The 21,327-nt window shown below is 43.1% G+C and overlaps 1 protein-coding gene and 1 long non-coding RNA gene across 4 annotated transcripts in view; one reads left to right on the forward strand and one right to left on the reverse strand.

Annotated features, from left to right (window-relative positions):
* The window catches only part of LOC126542358 (uncharacterized), a 127,176-nt gene that overhangs the window by 33,933 nt on the left and 71,916 nt on the right, over positions 1–21,327 (reverse strand). The window contains exons 12-14 of the mRNA XM_055077199.1: positions 20,959–21,065; positions 20,618–20,871; positions 6,404–6,524 (exon numbers count right to left, since the gene is read on the reverse strand). Of these exons, the coding sequence (XP_054933174.1) occupies positions 6,404–6,524; positions 20,618–20,871; positions 20,959–21,065 (482 nt within the window). The remainder of the gene's footprint in view (positions 1–6,403; positions 6,525–20,617; positions 20,872–20,958; positions 21,066–21,327) is intronic.
* On the forward strand, positions 15,525–19,032 carry LOC140216090 (uncharacterized). Of its 3 annotated transcripts, none has more exons than XR_011892747.1 (5): positions 15,525–16,666; positions 16,940–17,031; positions 17,105–17,261; positions 17,767–17,991; positions 18,816–19,032. It is a non-coding gene; the product is annotated as an uncharacterized lncRNA (long non-coding RNA). The 3 variants fall into 3 exon arrangements; XR_011892748.1 differs by having other exon boundaries at positions 17,826–17,991; XR_011892749.1 differs by having other exon boundaries at positions 17,105–17,157.

Below are 21,327 nucleotides of genomic sequence, written 5' to 3' on the forward strand. Positions count from 1 at the left end.
TTGGTTACAGATGCTCAGTTTGACTGCTTTAATGGAACCCCGCATTCCCTCTGGTCCGTGCGCATGGTTATCACGCACACCTCCTTCTGCTCACAACATGTGTACAGTAACACCAGTGCTCCTCTAAGTTCCTAAATGGCTTTTGTCATAACCTACTATCACTGAAACCATGCAAAGTGTGCGAGAATTCTGCAATCATGTTTCATAACTAGCAACTGTAAATAGTACACTTGTGTTTTTTGAACATTTGCAATGTTATAGCTGCTGTTGTACAAATGTCAACGAGACATGAGCACTTTCATGAGGGCGAGCCCTCACGGGGACTTTCTTCACCTCCATTTGCCCTAACCCTTATGTGGTGAGGTGAGAGAGGGTATGGTGACGATGTGAGGTTAAATGAGGAAAAGGCGATTCGTACTGCTGAACTACAGAAAAGTTACTCAGATAGTATGCATGGCGGGTTTCAAGCCTAAAGTTTTGAAGTGTGCTGGCAGGAAGTCTCTCTAGTGCAGATGCATGTCAAAGCCCACATTTAACTGACTAAACATCATAACTGGCTGTTGACGTTAGCTATAGCTAAACCTATTTAAAGCTGTAGCCACTGAAAGTGGCAACGAGAACGGGAAGAGTGACGGCAACTTTTTGGCATCACTCCGAGATTGGATTGGATTGGCGAAACGTTTATTTGAGCCTGCAGTAAAACACGCCCTTGGGTGCGCGCTCCGCACGAAGCCTACGTCGTCTTCTGGGCACTGGCTGCACGGCCTGGGTCCCCGCTTGCCGTTGCTGGCTCGCTGGGTCCCTGCCAGACCAGCGCCTCAATGATCTGCTGGACGGCCCAGAGTTGTTCGTTTTGATTGTCGCTCCCTGCAGCTGCTTCAAGTCGCGGCGGAATCCTCCCAGATTTGGCTTCTTCCTGGTACTTGGTGCAATTCCACAGCATGTGTGCGAATCTGGCCATCTCCCTTCGGCAGACTCTGCACATGTCTGTCGGGTGTTACTCAGGATACATTCTGTGCATCAGCGATGGGCTGGGGAATGAGCCCATCTGCAGCTGTCTGAATAAAATGGCTTGCTCTCAACTCAGCCCCGAGCAAAAGGGTGGGAGAGTTCTGCGACCCATGCGGAAAGCCTTGGTTATCTCATTGTAGTCAGTCACTCGGTCCTTGGCGCTGAACCACAGCGGCCAGTCGAGTAAGGTGCACTCCATTAGCGTGCGCGCCTTGGTGTGTGTCATCTTGTTGTGGCTGGCATTGCGGTCTGACGCCTCACCTGCATGCGCCGGGAACCGCTTGATTCTCACTTGTCATTTGCTGCCGTCGTCGTTCTTGGATTGAAATTGAAATTGGTTTATTCATTACAGATTACAGGTTATACAAAAGAATAATATACAGGAGGTCCCATAGTCAAAGACTGTATCGGGACCTCCTGTTATTTATAAATACGTGTCTTCTAAAGCAACGAGGAGAACTACAAATAAAATCATATATATAAGGAAACATGGAAGAAAGTAAGTACTGGAGAATGCAAAACAAAATTAGGAGTTACAATAAATCTAATGAAGGAAGTTATACAACTGCACGGAGAAAATGCAGCAAAACTAAATCAACTAAACGAAATTGACACTAACAGACAAAAAAAATTTACATCATAAAAATTCACCTTGGTTCACGCATCGTCTTCTTCGTCTTAATAATAAGAAAAAATGTTTGTACCGCCAAGCAATGACCACACGTTTCCTGTCATCATGGAACAAGTGCAAAAATTGCGATAAAGAGTATCAGTCCCTGCTTAGAACAACCCGTCATAATTTCTTCACTCCGACCTGTCTACAATGTTAACCAATAATTTTCATAGATTCTGGCGCATCATCAATCCGAGTTCCTATCCTGATTTAGTACTAATTAATGCTGACGGACAACCAGTCCCTGAAACTGAGTGTTCGCAGCTTCTGAACGATGCATTTTCGTCAGTGTTCACCAATGAAGATATAACTTCTTCGCCAATATTAGAGCCATTGCCCAGCATTTCCATGCCAGAAATTGTCATCAGTGAATCTGGTATTCTTGCCCTGTTGAATAACCTCAAAATTACTACTAGCTCTGATCACCTTGGTTTCAATAATAGGATAATTAAAAATGCTTCCTTAAACATTTTTCAAGTGCTTTCAGCCATGTTTTCACAATCATTATCATCTGGAATTATTCCTCATGACTGGCGTATAGCCAAAGTAATACCAATTTTTAAATTGGGTGATCGCTCTCTTCCACTTAACTATCATCCTATCTTATTAACTAGCAACATATGTAAACTTTTTAAACACATCATACATACACAAGTCATCAACTACCTAGAAGAGCATGATATCATTTTCAAGTACCAGCACGGTTTTCGCAGGGGTTATTCATGCGACACTCAGCTCGCCTGATTTACTAACTATATATTTTCCACATTTAACGAAGGATTCCAAGTTGACGCAGTGTTTCTTGACTTCTCTAAAGCTTTTGATCGCATTCCTCATCACAAGCTTCTAATCAAATTAACACACTTAAATATTCACGCAAATGTTCTTGCATGGATTAAAGATTTCCCCTCCAACAGGCAACCATTCACCTGTGCTAATGGCTTTAACTCTTCTTCTGTTCCTTTAACATCTCGAGTCCCCCAGGGCAGCGTACATGGTCCCCTACTTTTCTTAATTTTTATTAATGATCTACCCAAATGTGCCTCATCTCAAATTCAATTATTCGCAGATGATTGTGTTATATATCGTAATATTAGTAATGACGCTGATCGACTTTCCTTACAAGCTGATCTTAATGTGGTGACCGCTTGGTGCTCCTTGTGGTTATGTCTTTAAATATGCGTAAAACCAAGCTAATGTCATTTACCAACCATTCCGCTCGACTTCCTAACACCTAGTTTCTCAATAATGCTAGCATAGAACTTGAGCCAACTTACAAATATCTTGGCCTTCATCGTCAGTCTGACTTAACTTGCATTACCATATTAACACCGTCTTAGCATCAGCTAACCGAGCAGTCCGTCTTCTTAAGCGTAACCTCAAGCACGCACCTTCACACTTAAAAAAACTTGCTTATATCACGCTGATCCACCCAAAAATTGAATATGCTTCTGCCATATGGGATCCCGATCAAGCATACATTATCAACAACATTGAATCTCTGCAAAACCGTGCTGCTGGCTTCATCTTTTCCGATTATTCACGCTTCACCAGCGTCACATCGTTAAAACAATGTGCCGAGTTGGAATCATTATCACGTCGACGCCAGTTTGCTCGCCTAACCTTATTTCATAAACTTTATCACTATTCCACGGTTCACGATGACTTCTTTTCACCACGCCCTGCAGTCTTCCCACGCCGTGACCAGGCTAACAAAGTAAAACACATAACGTGCCACTCATTGCTCTACGCAAAATCATTTATTCCTCGCACAATAATAGAATGGAATAACCTACCATCACGCATAGCTACTGAAGTCAACTTACCATCTTTCCAAACCTTGTTGCAAGAAAACGGTTAGCGGTAGCAGATTAGTTATTACTTATTGTTATATGTACATATTAACATATTATGTAAAAAAGTTCTTGTGTTTTCATGACTTAGTGCATATACCCCTTGTTCAAATCTATTTATATAATGTTCCTTGTGTGTGTGTTTATTTCATGAAGTTTTATTTCTTGTGTATGTTTCATGTTTGTGTCCCCCCGCTATGTAATACCCTCGCATGAGGGCCCTTAGAGGTAATGTAAATAAATAAATAAATAAATAAACAAACATGCAATACAAACAACAACAACAACAACAAAAGAATTTTAAAATATACATGACCATAAATGCAACAATAGAAAAAAAAAAAAACTTCAAAATATACATGACCATTAATAAAAAAGAATGGTATCAGAACAGCGGAATATTTCAAGTAGTAAGGGTGAAAGAAAAAAAGAAAAAAAGAAAAAAAGTTACTGTTAAATATTTTTTGTTAGAAAAAAATTCTTCAGATGTTTTTTAAATATGGATGTTGAACGCAAAGTTTTGACGCAAAGTGGTATGGAATTCCAAAATGAAAAAGCTAAAAAATGAACTGATTGTTTGCCATAGTTGGTGCGCACCTGAGGTAAAATGAGATTATTGTTTAAAGCAAATCTAGTGACATTAGCATTTATCAGGAACTTGATTATTCAATAACTTAAAAATAAATATACCCAAATTATACAACACAGTTTCTTTGACAGACAGAATGTTATTAGAGTGTAGCAATGGGAGAGCACTAGTATTATAGGGACTAGAGGTGACTATTCTAATTGCTTAGTTTTGCAAAGTTAGAAGTGAACTGAGGTGAGTATTATATCTATTTCCCCAACATTTAACGAGTAGTTAATGTGTGAGTGTATAAAAGCGCAATATAGCGAGACAAGTGTAGAACGGTTAAAGAACTGGTGGGCTCTAATCAGTAACCGAATGCAGTAAGCAACTTTCTTTTTAATATTCGAGACATGATAATGAAACTTGAGGTTAGAGTCTAGTTCTACCTCTAAGAATGAGCAATGAGTGCTGGAAGGGATTAAATGGGAACCAAGACTCAGCAATGGAACTGAACAAGATGGTTTCTGGGGATAATTAAATACAATAAACTTGGTTTTCGAGGGATTAATAACAAGATTATTATTTATACACCAGCTTGTAAACCTTAGCTAAGTCATTATTGAGTTTAGTAACCAATAACGAAATATTTTTGCCATAGTTAATAATGGTTGTGCCGTCGGCGTACAATACACAGCGTGAGGATGTGAGACAGTCAGGCAGATCACTAATGTAAATTCAAAATAATAAAGGTCCAAGAATAGAACCCTGTGGTACCCCTAGGTTAGTAACCTTAGCTTCGGAAAAAACATTACAAATTTTAACTATGTTATGTCTATCCTGCAGATAGGTTCGTAGTAACATTAGTGCTGGCCCAGTTATACCAATAGCTTCCAACTTTAAAAACAAAATGTGATGGTTAATAGTGTCAAAAGCTTTTGTAAGATCAATAAAAACTGAACCGGCAAAATACCCTTTATCAATAGCTTCCTTTAAGTGATCCGTTAGGGAGATAAGAGCAAGGTCGGTCGAATAGCCAGGACGAAAACCATACTGAGAATTGGAAAGAATATTAAATTTAGACAGGTAATTGGTTAATCGAGTAACAGTCAACTATTCAATCACTTTACTAAAGAATGGCAGTATGCATATTGGGTGGCAATTTGTTAGTAAAGAGCGATCGCCTCTCTTAAAAACTGGAATTACTTTTGCTCGTTTCAGCTCAGATGGAAAAATGCCGGTCCTGAATATCATCATCATCAGCAGCAGCAGCAGCAGCAGCAGCAGCAGCCTGGTTCCGCCCACTGCAGGGCAAAGGCGCCTCCCATATTTCTCCAACTACCCCGGTCATGTACTAATTATGGCCATGTTGTCCCTGCAAACTTCTTAATCTCATCCGCCCACCTAACTTTCTGCCGCCCCCTGCTACGCTTCCCTTCCCTTGGAATCCAGTCCCTAACCCTTAATGACCATCGGTTATCTTCCCTACTCATTACATGTCCTGCCCATGCCCATTTCTTTTTCTTGATTTCAACTAAGATGTCATTAACTCGCGTTTGTTCCCTCACCCAATCTGCTCTTTTCTTATCCCTTAATGTTACATCTATCATTCTTCTTTCCATAGCTTGTTGCGTCGTCTTCAATTTAAGTAGAACCCTTTTCGAAAGCCTCCAGGTTTCTGCCCTGTACGTGAGTACTGGTACAGCTGTTATACACTTTTCTCTTGAGGGATAATGGCAACCTGCTGTTAATGATCTGAGAATGCCTGCCAAACGCACCCCAGCCCATTCTTATTCTTCTGATTTTTCACCGCCTGCCTTGGGTCACACAGCACCGCGTGGCAGTCATGGTCGGCGATGGCCAGCGCTATGGCCACCTTCTCTGCTTGCTCTGTCTTGGAGTCTGAGTGAGCTATGTTTATTTTGCCGACTTATGGTCAAGCGCCTAAAAGAAAAATTGTGTGGCACGCTTTGACAATAGGAATGGCACTAGACAACTGGTCTTGTAAACTAAGCTCACGGGCCAAGCAAATTTTTATTTGAAATTGTAGAAAATGAAGGCAAGAGAAGGATGGCAGCCTTTTCAGCATTAGGATGACGAAGGGCGGGTAAAGCTTAGTGTTTTTTTGTGCTGAGGGTGAGGGAGGGCAGATAGTTTTTTAGAGATGAGGACGAAGGTGAGAAAGGGCAGTCAAATTTTTCCATGTGAGGGTGAGGTGAGTATGGTACTTGCATCATGAGGATGAGGGAGGAAAAGAAAAAATGAGGGCATTTGCCCACTTATGATGTCAACACAAACCTTGTTGGCAAATATCCTGGCCAAGTGAACAACCAGGGAAAGGTCCATGCCATGGTTTCCAATTGCCCGAATGACTTCAAGCCCTCTTTGCAGTATGCGCCTGACGTCAGCCACCTCGCTCCTGCACAAAAGGCAGTCTATGAAACAGAAATGTGGCAGCCACGTACATTCAGTCAGGCATGACAGGTGCCATAGAGCAAACTTGAAAGACCTCCATTGAGAGTGCCATTATCATTACCACAGTCTGCCACAGTGCGCCAAAAATGAAACCAAAATTGAAACTGACAGCATGGAAACCTGAACCACCTGAACCATTTGGCAAATGGACACATGTTAAGGCTCCTCTGCAACTATGGATGATTTTTCTAGGAATGAGATGTTGCCAACACATCGAGCTCTTGATATTGGAAGTACTATGCTTACTAGGGGTGTGAGAAATTTGAATCTTTCAAATAAACACCAAATTGTTCTTGCTATTTCGGTTCAATTAAAAAACTCATTATCTGAAATTATTGAATATTCAATTTTGTTTGACAATAAGGTACAACACTTATTGGAGTCTTGAGGGAGAGAAATCGATGCAAGTGAGGACTGCTCCAACTGATCCTACTGCAGCAGAACCGCGATTGGTAGTGCAGAGGCACCGGTTCCAGAGTGAACACAAAGGGCTGATAACTTCTGCTCAATAATTCCCAATCATTAAACAAGAATGCCTCACATTCAGGCTACCGATATACAGTGGAACCTTGTTATTTGAAACTCCAAGGCAACTGAAAAATTATAAGACAGCCCCTTTGAATATTGTGCTCAATGATGTGAACAGCACAGCATGCAATACAGTTGCTGACCAGTAATTCAGAACCGACGGGGCTGCCTGAAATTACAAATTAAAAGGAGTCCAAAATATTGAATTCACCAGAAAATAAGCCTTCATTTCAAAAACTGACAGAAAAGCTGGTCAACACATTCCTGCACACATATATATATGCTTTCATGCGACCAGATCAGTCTGTATTATGACCACTGTCATGGTTGTCACAACAGACGGGCAATAGTACAATCTCCAAATGCACCAAACCTCCATCCCCTGCAACTTAATAGAGGCTGACCACACTACAATAACCATATGATCTCAAGTTCCTTCACAACAACAATTGCCCGGCAGTTGCCTCACTTAATCGCCACCTTCTTTCAGTTTTACTACCCAAGCAGCGTGAACAGAACGAGGCTTCAGCCTTACGCATACTTTGGCACAGGCATTTACGGAAACCAGTTTATTATTCAACTAGTATCCCCTGATTACATCCATCTAAAACAATGTGTGATGCTGCAGTATCACTTTGCTCCAATCAACACAGTATTTTAGGTGCATCTGGTGATGTGCCATTCTCTTTCCTACATACTACCATCATTGTCATGGTGTGCTACATATATATAAAGCAATTGTTCCTAATTTGCAAGCTCGGCTGTTAACAGGACATCCAGTTGTGAAGGGCATTATATGAGTGCATAAATTACATAAATAGGCCTCAATCTTTTACCGGGCTTCACACAAACTTTACATGCTCATTTGGTGAAAAACTAAACGACATGATATCGGCAATTGAATATCCAAAAGCCATTTGTATTAAATTCTCAAATTGAACTTGATTTGAAAATTTTATTATTGAAACACACTTAATATTTACATAAGTATAATGCTAGCATGAATATGAAAGCAACAGAAGGTATTTTAAAAGCAACAAAATTATGGCAGAACCAATCTCGCAATCACCGTCAATGGTAATGCAATTAGCATTCAAGCAATGTGGCGACAGACCATACTGCTGAAGTCACGTTTATTTCAAATCTGTAGTGGTCATTCTGAGACTTCAGTTGCTTTGGCAATATGTAACATACACTGTCGCCGGTACCAGCCCACTTAGCTATGGCACTCGCTTAACAAGGTCGCCCATGAGCATAATAACATGACGACGAAGGAGTGACGAATAAGGAATGACATTGAACAAACGACAAAGGTGGTATGATGATGACAGCATGATGATAATGAGATGATGATTCTTGAAATGCTGATGATAGTATCATGAAAACTAGATGACAAAGCCGGAATGGCAAATGTAACAGCGCTAACACATGGTTGCATGTGTTAGCACTGTTACATTTGTCAAATCAGGTATGCGCCAACCCACCCAGAAAAGAAGTTTTAAAGCTGGAATGACAATGGCACGACCATGGCAGCATGACGACGACGAAATGACAATGGTTGCATCATGACAAAGATGCAATGATGATGATGAGACGACAGTCGCAGCATAATCCCGTTAGAATTATGTTGATGACGACAAAGGCAGCATTATGATAATAGGATGATGTTTCTGAAGTGATGACGAAGGTATAATGACAACAGCGTGACGATGACGGTGTAACACTAACTGGATGACGAAGCTGGAATGACGATCACAATGGCATCACGACGACGGTAGGGCGACAAATGCCTGACAATGACATAACAACGGTATGAGGACAATGGGATGACAACAAGCAGATGATGATGATTGCGTGACAAAGACGGCATGACGAGAGTCAGATGGTGAAATAGAGTAACAATGATGGTACGAGCAAGACTGCACCACAATGACAGTGTGATGAGAACGACATGACGAGAGTCGGATGACAAAGCTGGAATGTTGACAATGCAACAGTCAGGATATCTCGACCATAAGCACATACCTAGTAGCCCAAGCTATCAGACAACTTGGCCACTTGATCAGCATAAAATACATGAACACGACAACGGCATGACGAGATTCAGATTACGAAGCTGGAACGACCCCGACAGCGTCACAATCACAACCACTAGCACATACCTAGTGGCCCAAGCTGATAGACAACTTTAGCCCCTTTGTCAGCATAAGATGCTACATAGATGGATGATAAAACGTCCGAAGTAGGTAAAAAATGCTAATCACATTTAAATAAATAGTAATAGTATTAAGAATGTGATGGAAACTGATAATGTGTAATGCAGCTGTTACTACTGGCTACCCAAGCAACCTTGGCCAACTGCCGCTGCTTGGCCGATCGTCGGGAAATGATCGTCAAACGACTATATTGGCCAGCGAAGGTTGGCGAGAGGTCGGTATGACAACGGCCGCCGCCTTTACCAGCGGGCAGTCGGCAGAGGGCGTCTTGCCAACCTCTCTGTCAGACTGACTCCCGACCCGCCAGTTGGTCGCCGGCTCGGTACGATGGCAGCGCGTCGGACCAACGCCCGAGGCCGATGAGTAGCATAATTTAATTTTTATATCAATTCCTGTCTCTCGGTCTATACTTATAAAATTCTCACTAGGGAAATTTATTATAGGTGAAGGTAATACATTGTTATGCTTACAGAATTTATACTTTTCGTGACTATACACATACACAGCTGCATTAATATTATAAGGTATAGCGCAATGCGTTCAGAAACAGCGATATATGCGTGTGGGACCGTTTTCTGAAGCAATATGAAACTCGTCGTACGCGTAAACATGTGAATTAACCTGCCATGTTTATTTAAGGGAATTAAATTTTCGGGATGCTTGCAAGGATTAATTCTGTAAACATGCGGAATTTCACGTGGGCTGTGGTATATATTATGAATTTTCGCTAATCCTTTTTTACTGTAATTTAAACACTAAACTTCTAGAAATGCTTGGGGTTTAACAAAGCAAACGTCACTAAATTAAACTTCTACCTACCGCCCTAAACATGGCCTCCGAGATGCCATCATAGAGCGCCGACGAATCTCTGGGGCGGAGCGCTGAAGCGGTTAGTGCGACCAGACCTCGCATCGCTCTGTTAGCGCTGCCCTCGGCGCGCTGCCACGTTCGCTGCACTGCTAGTTTTCCTCCTACTCCCTCCCACAAGCGTCTCCTCTCCACAAACGTCACCCCTGTCTTCCACCCGGACTCTTCGCCTCCGCGCCAAGAGCTGCAACACAGAGGCGCTTTCCCCACCCACTGCATTCAGCCACCACTAAAAAGAGACGCGTTTTACGATGTTTGGCATCTTTCTTTCAATCCCTCTAGCTCCTTTTTGCATCAACTAATAGCGCATTCACTCGTGTGAACGACAAGTGCACCAGAACATACGTATGATCAGCCTGAAGTTAACTTATGCGAATTATTACAGACTGTGGAGCTAGGAGTCCTTGAATTCCGCTCAGCAGGCAGTACCGAGCGGTGATGCTTTCATTTCCAAACAGAAAAACTAATGCAGGCCTTGCTCCACAGTGAATTTTTTATATTTCATTTATCACGGCAAGGCTATTCGTATCCTCCTCTTTTGGATATTTGACGTAAGGAAAGTGTCAGAAAACTAGTTAAACATCTCTTTACTACAGCGTAGATATATTGTTTACTCAAAATGAATTGGTCAGATATGAATTCACAATTTAAAATTTTGGAAGAACATGCGCGACGAGGTGATAACACTGAACGCACGCTGAGCATTTGCCAAAAGGCGAACGCGAATTGAACCAAGAATAGAACTACGGTTAGGAAAATGCTTATTATGTGGAAACCGCTGGAAACAAAAAACAGTGGCGCAAAAAAAAGAGGACTAGAAACAGAATGAGCCCTGTGTCCTCGTCTTTCACGCCATGATGTTTTTCATGAGCCAAATAGCCCAAGCAAACGTTATGCGACATACTAAGAATTAACTTCCCCTAATAAAAGTGCTGATGTCTTCATTTTGCAGGAAATGACTGGTGAGCGCCAGGTGTTTTCTGTTCCTGCTTTGCTACGGGACTGTGAAACGTAAATGCATCAATAGTATAACTGCGGTGTTGCACCTACAGCAACACAATCTCGAAATCTTCTCAGCCAATCTTTTCTTCCTTTTAGTAGAAATAATTTGGCTGCTACGACGGCGCAATTCATCTGCTACGGCACCGAGTCCCACTACCCATTCTCTAAATTTTTGTTTCTTCTTTCAAGAACTGGTTTGCCAAAGGCTCGAGGATCCCTTTTTACGAGTGCGCCCCAGCAAGACTTCCTCTGTTGCACGCTTCTGCAGCAGCACTTCGCGCTCGCCCAGGTTTTCTCGCATAGTTTCCGCGTGGGTGATTTTCAAATAGCAATGCAAGGTTTTCCCTCATGGTGCTGGCTGCCGATTTCACACTCGGCACGCCGCTTGCCGGTTTTCCAGTTGGGCTGGCAAGCGCTCTGTTAGGCACTCATACATAACAGACAACTGTATCCTCGCAGTAAGCGCGTTTCTCTTCGGTGCAACAAAAAATGCGTTCCTTCATAAAAATCTAACACGTATGATTTCGGCTCATATGTATACCTACAGCACACCGACCTCTTAATGGAATAGTGCTTTATGTTCAGATTCATGATTTATCATTCGCTATGTGCCACTGGCTGCACGCAATTCAGTCTAATCCTTCAGACTGAGCATGTGCCATCTTCTTCGGGTGATTCGTGACGGACGGCGTGGCGCTGCTCGAGACTGTGGTCTCCTTTCTTTTCGAACTCGCCCTGCTGCTTGCGGACGGAATGCTTTCCTCCGGAGCCTGAGGGGACGAAACTTGTTCTGGCCATTTTTTCTTTCTTTTTTCAGCTTCTTCTTGGATCACTGGTAAAGAAAGTTGTGAGTTCGGCGGCAAGCGAACCGCCTGGTTTCCGCGACCCCGAATGTAAAGACGAACACAGCCCCTGTCACTCCCCCACCAACACGTCGCGCGAGAGCAAGCGGGGACCATTCATGCCGTGCAGGCGGCGATCATATTACAGCGGGGCTGGGGAGAGGAGCGGGCTCCCTGCCGCCGAAACGCGCCGGCGCGCGTTATACTACTCCTTGCCCCGGAAAACACCCAGTGGAAAGCGCGTGATATATCCTAAAAATTTGAAAAGGTGGTAGCGCAAGAAGACACGGACGGAGACGAGAGGACAAGGACGGGTGCTGAACTTCCAAAAACATTTATTGTTAATGAATCACGAATATATACATGCTGTCCGAGCCCGGTGTAATCATCTGCGCATTCGTAAATATGCCAACTATTTGTCTGACAGCGTGATGGATGCCATGTTGACACATCCCTATGCTTACACAGCTTTTTTTTCCCTCTCCTCCATCGATGATGGAAATAAAGTTCAAGTTCACTTCTAGAAATCCGTTCAGATTCTGCGATTTCCCGTATAACACGAGTTTTACTCTTCTTAATAACGAAAGTGTTTACAAGGTCGGGCGAACAGTCCCTGCAAGTCAGACAATGACTTGCCAGAAAACCTTCGAAATCTTTTCCTTCACGCGGATTTTTTACATTGTTTGCGTCCTTCCTTAACCTATCATTAGCACATCTCCCAGTATGGCCAACGTACACTATTCCGCACCTTAAAAGAATTTCATAGACTGCCCCTTATGCGCATTCAATAAAAGGCGGCCTGTGCTTTATGCCGCAGTCACGTTACTGGCTTGCTTCCGGGTCGGTCATCCTACAAAGCTTTGACAGCTTATGGGGAGCAGCAAACACTCGTAACGCTGAGCCACCTTTTCCAAATTGTGGGATAGTGTGTGAACGTAAGGTATTACAGCTACATTCTGCCTATGCTGTGCGCGGGCTTCGCACGTTTGTGGCTTTGTGCGCATATTTCTCAGCAGGTTCCCTGCAGTATTCTTAGCAAAAAAAAAAAAAAAGCCCTCCTCCATTGCACCCTGTGAAAGTGGGTGTACAAAGAAACGATTGCCGACGTAGACGACGTTGCTCAGAAACCAACCACCACTAACACCACAAGCGACGTACGTAACGCGGGCACGCATGTCTACGGAAGTGCAGCATACATGGCCCCCGCCAAGCGCAAGAGCCTTATGGAACTAAATGAATGTTTGAGGGTAAATTGTCAGAAAATGCGTAAAATACAACTTAAGCACAAGCTTCAGACATGATAACTTCGGATTGCAAATCGAGTATGCGGGAAAACATAATTCTGTTACGCGGAAACTGAAAGACAAAGCCCTTTTCTATAGCTGCCATTTGAGGTCTGTCTGAGTGGCCACGACCGGTAGGTGGCGGTACCTCAGATTAGTACCACAGAGAAAGGCGGAAAAAAAAAAAGCGAGCTCGCCATGTAATAGGCTGCATAAACATGCAGGGCGCCAGAAGAAAGGAAAAGCGCTTATAAATTGAGGAGCAGTTAAATAGAGAACAAATAGGGGTGTATGCGGTTATAAAAACGCACCTTAGAGACTTAAAAGATGCACCAGTCATTGAGAATTATGTTTGGGAAGGTTGCAACAGAACTAAATCGAAAGGAAAGGGAGGGGGGCCGGAATGTTCAAATGGGAAAAAGCATATTCAAAGTGTCAAGGGCATCTTTGGTTTTCAGGCACAATGAGTGGAAATAAAACTTGGCTGGGCTTAACGTATTTATGAACGAGAAAACATTGCAGAGAGAAGAACCAAGGCTTAGCGGAATGCCTAAGTGCTGATATTAGGCATGTCGGAAATAATGCCGAAATTACCCTGTTAGGTGACATGAATGCCCACATACAGGATCTAGACGTTTATACCGACAACAACAGGAAGTTATTGCTGGACCTTTGTGAGCAACGTAACCTCGTTATCGTAATTACGGCCCGTAAATCTGATGGTCAGATCAGATGGCAAGTTGGAAATAGGCAATCGACTATTGGTTACTGTCTGATGACGGAAGATATTTATGATAAGTTCAGATCAGTTGTTGATAAGTTCAGATCAGTTGAGATAAGTTGAGCCATTGGCGAGTAAGACTGTAGTAACACAAGGACTGGCCATAAACGCACCATTTTGAAAATGGGATATGTAGTTGTGAAGGAGAGCACGGAGCGAAGAATGGCCAGTCCAAATTTGAACGCTCAACAAATAACAAATATAGCCGCGGGAGTCGAGAAAGCCAGTCCAAATTTGAACGCTCAACAAATAACAAATATAGCCGCGGGAGTCGAGAAAGAACACGGCAAATGGCCAAGCAATAAGTGGGAATACAGTGAGCTTCTAAATGTAATGACGAGAGAAATTAGGAAGAAGAAGCAACACGTTTGTTGGAAAACAAAAATGAAGTAAAAAAAGCTGGTGGAACAGCGTGATACCCGAAGCGATCGATGAACGACAGAAAGCATTACGAGAACATAAGCAGGCATAGAAAGTGCAGTTGCCACAGGTTGAAGTAGACAGAAAATTAGAAGTATACTGGGAGAAAAAAAATCTATTGTTATAATACTGGTTCAAGCAAAGTTCAAAGGTGAAAGTGAACGTTGGTTGTCGGAAATACGTGAGAAAAAGAAGGCCGCGCCTAGAATATTTTGAAAACACACAAACTTATTAAGCAGGAAGTCTGGAACAGAACAACATGTCCTAGACTAAGATAAAAAAAAATGGAAGGGGATGCGACATTAAATTACATCCGAAAAATAACGACCGAATCATTCCAAGGCAATGATGAAGTAGTTTTAAAGAAGAAGAGCGTTAACGAGAACCAGAGAAACTTCTAAAGCGCACAGCCATAGGGTTAGGCGAGGTTCCCGTTAGGCTGATTAGCGAACTAGGATCAAAAAGTAAGGAAGCTCTGTGGGAAGCAGTAGAAAAAGGCTTACAAGATAGGCGAATACCAGACAGCCGGAGACAAAGTAGAATGAATTTAATGTATAAAGATAAGGGAGAAAAGAATTGAATTCACCCATATAGACCGTTGACCATTATATCGGCAATATACACGTTAGCAATACAGGTAATTAAATTACAAGTGCAAACATGGGCAGAGAATGGTATGGGAGAACTTCAGAACGGGTTCAGAATAGGCGTCTGGATGATAACTTATTTGTTCTTATTCAGTGTATTGAAATATCCAAAGAGAGGAGACTGTTTTATGTGGCTTTTTTAGATATTACCGGAGCGTATGACAACGTAGACCACAAAATTTTGTGGGATATTCTGGAAGGCATAGGCAACGACTTTATATAGCTTTTGACAGAGACCTACCTAGAAAATACAGTTTGCGTTGAATGGGGAGGGATGAGGAGCGAGAAGCAAGTTGATATCAACTAGGGACTGCTGTTTGTGATGTACATGGTAAGTATGAAAAGGCCGCCAGAGGGAAGCAATTTTGGGTTTTATCTCTCATACAAACAGGCGGTTAAAATAGTAGAGCAGTAGCTTCCAGGTTCGTTTTATGCCGACGACATTGTGTTGCTAGCTAACAAGCGGAGTGTTATGCAACGCCTGGAGAATATATGTGCACATGAAGGTAAGAATTTAACATTTGAAATTTAGCGTTAGGAAATCAGCTTTTATGGTAAACAGTACTCAATGAAAACAGTGAACAGACAGTATCAATACAGGGCCAGGAAATACCTCGAGTAAAAGAACACAAATACCTCAGTATACACTTAAAAAAAATCCACGCTTAATCTCACGCTAAACTGTGAGTTTTAGCGTGACGCGCATGTAAATGAGGGGCGGACAAAGACAATTGCACACGGTAATAACAGGTGTACAATAATGAACAAGTACAAAGGGAAACAAAACAAGATTATACAATATTTATGCAATACTCCCAAAAAAGAAAACAGAACCTACATGCTAACGTGCATAGCACCCAAAGTACTGTTCGACTCACTGAAGAGGTCAAAATTATTGTTTACATAAGCTATATACATATTCGTATAGAGCTACCAATCCCTCCAAAATATTACACAGACGCACGCACGCACGCACGTGCACAGCACACACGCCAAAAGGAAACGGCGACGCGCTCACAGGAAGCGCCTGACAAAAAAAAAAAAAAAAGAAAAAAAAGGAAAAGTGTGGGGAACCGAGGTCGTTTGCGCTGTCGCATCTCCCTCTCCCAGAAGGAATTAAGAGGTTCTTGGAAAGCAGGGACGGGCGATTCTCTCTGTCAGCATCAGCTCCCACCAGCGAGGACGGGGCGAGAAAGCGAAGCGGGACTTTCCTTGCTGTCTATTTTTTCTTCGTCACGCTCAACGCCGGCTGCCCGCAGGGGCGCAGGCGAGTTCCCGCCAAATGGCGCGGGGGCGCAAACAGTTGCGTGAGTTGCCGCCAAATGCTAGCTCTGGATGCCAGCTCGTTCCGCGTCTCTTGGTAGACTAGTTGGTGCATTTCTGTTATCATGGACTGCGCATAGAAACGCAAACTACACAAAAGTGACATGGACAAAAACAGCGCAAGCCCTTTCCATGCAGTGGAGCCGCCGTATCTCGCCGTTCAAGATATGCATACTCGTAAGTGGCATTTTAATTTCACGTTGTGTAATGCATGACTGTCTTTTTCATGTGAACAAAACTCGCTTTGTATAGCGTAAATGGTTTTGCAACGTATGATAAGCTCCTTGTCTTTTGGGCTTATTTTTTCTGACAGGAAAAAAAAAAAAAGAGGCTTTATATGAGAACGATCAAGCGTTCGAGAGTTGGGACAGGGAAATGTGAGACGTACTTTCATGTATATATTTCTAATATTATTTTTTTCGTCTTGTATTTTCCGTAATTTTTCTCAAGGGAACACTGGAACGACACTGCTTAAATTGAAGCACAGTGTGCGAATGACCTGCTACGCTCGGAACTGTCGCCACCATTCGGGAAGAAATCAGGTAAGACGCTTGTCTGGTTGTCATTGCGGACAAGTCATAATTAATTAGAAGTTGCTTTCGTTCCTTCCCACAGATGAAAAAACAAAACTGTATATGCCTGTACGATATACGTCTGGTGCATTGCAGGTAAGAATGGATTGTGTGTGGCACATCTCCGCATGTGAACTAGAGTAGATCTAGGAACATCAGACAAGAAACCGCGTATGTGAAACCCTGCGGATAGCCCATATGTAAGTTGTTCCTCAATTTTTCTGTTGTTGTATTTTCGTAGTTTACGTGTAATACTTTGTCACCGCGGTCTCGACGTTATGTATACCTATACATTTGTCTCGTGGCAGTCTGCGTGCTATTTTGTTTGTGCAACTGTGTTGTATTCATTTATCGCGCTGCCTGGATGTTTTTTTTTTTTTTTAAATGATATTCTGAGCCAAGCCAGTAAATCTATCCTTCCTGTCCTCATGTTTCCTTGGGCGGCTCTAAAGTGTATCTTAGAGGAATATTTAGCTTCAGATTCCCGCATGGAACAGATGGTGATTGACATGCTGTGTTTTCTTTTTAGAGAAACTATGTATTCATGTTTATATTTGGCTGATTTTCATTTTGTCATTCATACAATACCGCAGCCATATGTCGTTCTGTCATAGAACGTTGTTTCTAGATATATTTGTTTTATGTGGTTAAAACATTTAATACGAGAGCGATCATATTTCTTATCCTGACCATTATTTTTTACAGACCACGATAACTACGTATTTGGATGTCTGGTTTAGCTCTACATGCGCTGGTTCGTGCAGGTGAACTTTTTTTCGAGATACGGAGGAACGGACATCGGTCATGCCGTGCGCACTCTTCTGCAGGGCATACTTACAAATGAAGCTGCACTGCAGTTCAGCTGGAAAGGGTCGCAGGGGAGGAAGCACGCCTTCGTGAAGCTCCCGGCCATCACGAATCTCATTCTAAGTAAGAAATATGGCATAACAATCAGCTTTCTTGTGCACGTTGCGAACATCGGTACCAACTGCATGCTTCGTTTTTTTTTTCTTCATTCAAACAAGCTGCTGCCTATTGCATCTTGCTGCGTCCAGTATTAGCACTTTCTTTAATAAAATAATGCCGTAATAAGTGAGTTCTACTTGCGGCGTCCATATTTTGTCACTGCTTTTGAGAAGTTTGTTTTGCTTCACCATATAATATATGCTGTATATGCTGTTTCTGCTTTAACCCATGTATGCAAACTGTTTTCTGCAAAACATAGACCTATCATCGTTGCCATCATGTCAGCAAGTATATGTATCATGCCATAAACTTCCCCTCTTGCCTCTCCAGACATTTACCTATTCACCTCCTTGTGCCGCTTGGCGCTCCGGGCTCCGGCGCGTTCTTTGTCTCAGCGTTTCAACTTGGCTGTTTCATGCAGTGCTCACGGGAAGCAACAAGACGGATCGTGGTGTAAATAGCCGCACTACCAGTAGTGCGGCTACCAGCCGCACTACCGACACAGTAGCCACTGTGTATGCGTGTTTTGTTATGGTTCCGTGTTGAGTTCCCCCTATTGCTAACGACATATAAATTATCAACTATCCGGTACTTACACGATTTGTGTCGTCCAGCCACTCTTCCTGACATCTTCGATACTGATTTGCACGTCCCTAATATTACTTTGTTATCGTTTCTTTATCTGGCTTATGATCTTTTTTATTGTTTCATTTCTTCAAATGGAATGCGACTAACCAACTGAACTATAAAGCGGGGGCAGCTTTCTTATATGTGCCGCTTTATTGCAGCATCTGTGAGGAGCACCTTCCCAGACGCTTCACTGGCTTCAGTGGCTGGAGTCACGAAACGCTGGTTGAGCAGCTGACAGGGATGGAGGCCGGAACGAGAGAAGGCGTCGTGACCCCGCTTCAAGCCCACCATGAACTAGCATTTGAAACTTTTGTGAACGTGTGGGTGTATACATATCCAAGACAAATACAAGAAATAAAGACCTGTATAAGAACATTTTGTCTGGCATTTATGTGGCATGAAAAGTACAAAAAAGCGTTGGCTTTCGTCTGGTACTTCTATGCCGGCCACCACACAAGCGTGATGCGTGATGCGCATGCTGTTGTAAGTGCATGATGCAAATGCTACGATTATTCGGGGCGTCAAAAGCAACGTCGACTTTCAGCACCGGGCCGGTGCAATGCCGACCATTATTGTCGTCAGGGCCATGGCTGGCCCGCGTGTGGCATGCGCTCGGCTGCGTTGGCCAAATAGAATGGCCCTACGGCTGGCCGACTGACTACGTACCTAAAGCTTTGGTAGGCCCTCGTATGGGACGCCGTCGGCCAAGTCGGCCACAGTGGTCGGGCCTACATCGATTGCCGACGATCGGCCGACGTTAGGCCAATGTCAATCCCCAAAGCTGGGCCGCCCTCGGTTGCCGAGGTCGGGCCAACCGTTTTGCAGTCGGCCGGAGACGTCGGGCCGACTTTTTGCCGCGGTCTTTTTGTTGCTTGGGTAATAGCGTAGATTGGCGGGCTATTTGCTGAGCAATGCGTACCCTCAAGGGAGCAGCTGCGAATCTGAAAAATCCTACCCTGTGATGTCATGATATAGGCTCACCCATCATGCTGCTGCACTGGCTAAAACTAAGCTCTCCCTGATAAGATTTGCTCTCATACTGCAGCTGAACTGCTCCATGCCACTGCTCCAATTTTCTTTTGCTGAGCTAAGTTAAGCTCTCGCCACCTGCACAACCACCTCTCCTGTCATAGCACAATTCTTTCCAACAATGTTCAGTTGCATGGGGGTTCAGCACACTGTACTTATAAGTGCAAAAGTTAGAAAAGGCTTGTGTGTGCATGTGTGTGGAAGAGGGGGGGGGGAGGTGACTGACTTAGTTTATGCAAGGCAAGTGTTATTTGGCTAATCTCACCATATCTGGATTGACTTATACGGGGTACAGTGCTTTAGCATTACACATTGTTTGGTAATGCTATGTATATACATCTGGCGATGTGCTGTTCCTTTCATTACTATCATTATGAGAACGCATAAGACATTATAACCTTTCAATTGTTTCTCATTTATGAGCTACTCAATTGACAATGTCCAGTTGTGAACAGCACTAACTGTATCAAATTATGCATATAAGACTTTTTGTTCTTCCCTCCTCCCAACCCCTAAAAAGGAAACCACATAACTTTTCTATTTTACCTTGTTTAGACATTAGAATACAATTGTTATCCAATCTGATATTGGAAGGTCTCATCATGCTGATATTATTTTAAAATTTAGCTATTCAAACACCACTATTTATTAGCAACAGGTATGCACATAATTATAAACAGCAGTAAATCCGTACACTGTTCTACAAACCCTGTTACCTGTATCAGTGCTGGTCTAGTGCTTTCTCTAGAATAACACTCAATCCCAACGAATAGCAGAAAGTGGCAAACCAGTATTAAATATTGCTAATGCAGATGGGCAATGTTTTTAACAGTTCTGAAGTCTATACATTGAAAAATACTAAAAGGACTTTCTAACAAATAAATCTTTCGAAGCCCCGGCCATGCCTTGGCCGCAGTGACAGCACACTCACCTGAAACTGCTGGCATACATGTGGTATGCGGCACTCCACCAGTCGGCCTGAGACCCCGTGCACAGCTGCATTCCAACATGAGGTGGAAGTGCCAAGGGCCCTTGGCCGAGATGAAAGGCTTTGCGACCCAGTGCCTGACTCGCGCAATAACAAGTTGCTTCCAGAAATGCTTGCACGTCCACTTGGCTCAACGTTTCGGCGGCCCCAGATGTGAATGAACGCGGCTTCAATGGAAGCCTCTCAAACACTTGCAGCTGCAGCGAAGAAGTGCACGTGGCTCAGTGATCGCTGCCCTGTATGGAAGAAGTGTGAAACGTGCTTGGCTACACAGCCCAGCTCACCTCGAAGCACTGCTCGATGACCGCATGCTTCTTGTCCTGCAGATAACTCCACTGGAGTGCCAACCAAGCCAGGTGGTCAAGGGATGAAGGGTGCAGCCACTGAGACTCTGCGGATGAGTTAGTTTAAAACAATGTTTCAATTTGGCCCTACACAAAAGTCAAAATGGTAATTCCATTGCAAACATATTAGCACTGATGGAGGTCACATTTGACCTTTTGGAGCAACTTTTGAAGCAAAAGAATTATTGTTTTGCAGCAAATAAAATAATTTGAAGCAACCAATGATGCTTTTGTTGAACACAGCCTACACTGTGCTCCACTTTACACAGGAAAGAAATTTACTGGTGAATGCAACAAATAGCGTGAAAA

Source organism: Dermacentor andersoni, chromosome 2 (assembly GCF_023375885.2).
Source record: "Dermacentor andersoni chromosome 2, qqDerAnde1_hic_scaffold, whole genome shotgun sequence".
In the NCBI taxonomy this organism is placed as follows: Eukaryota; Metazoa; Arthropoda; class Arachnida; order Ixodida; family Ixodidae; genus Dermacentor; species Dermacentor andersoni.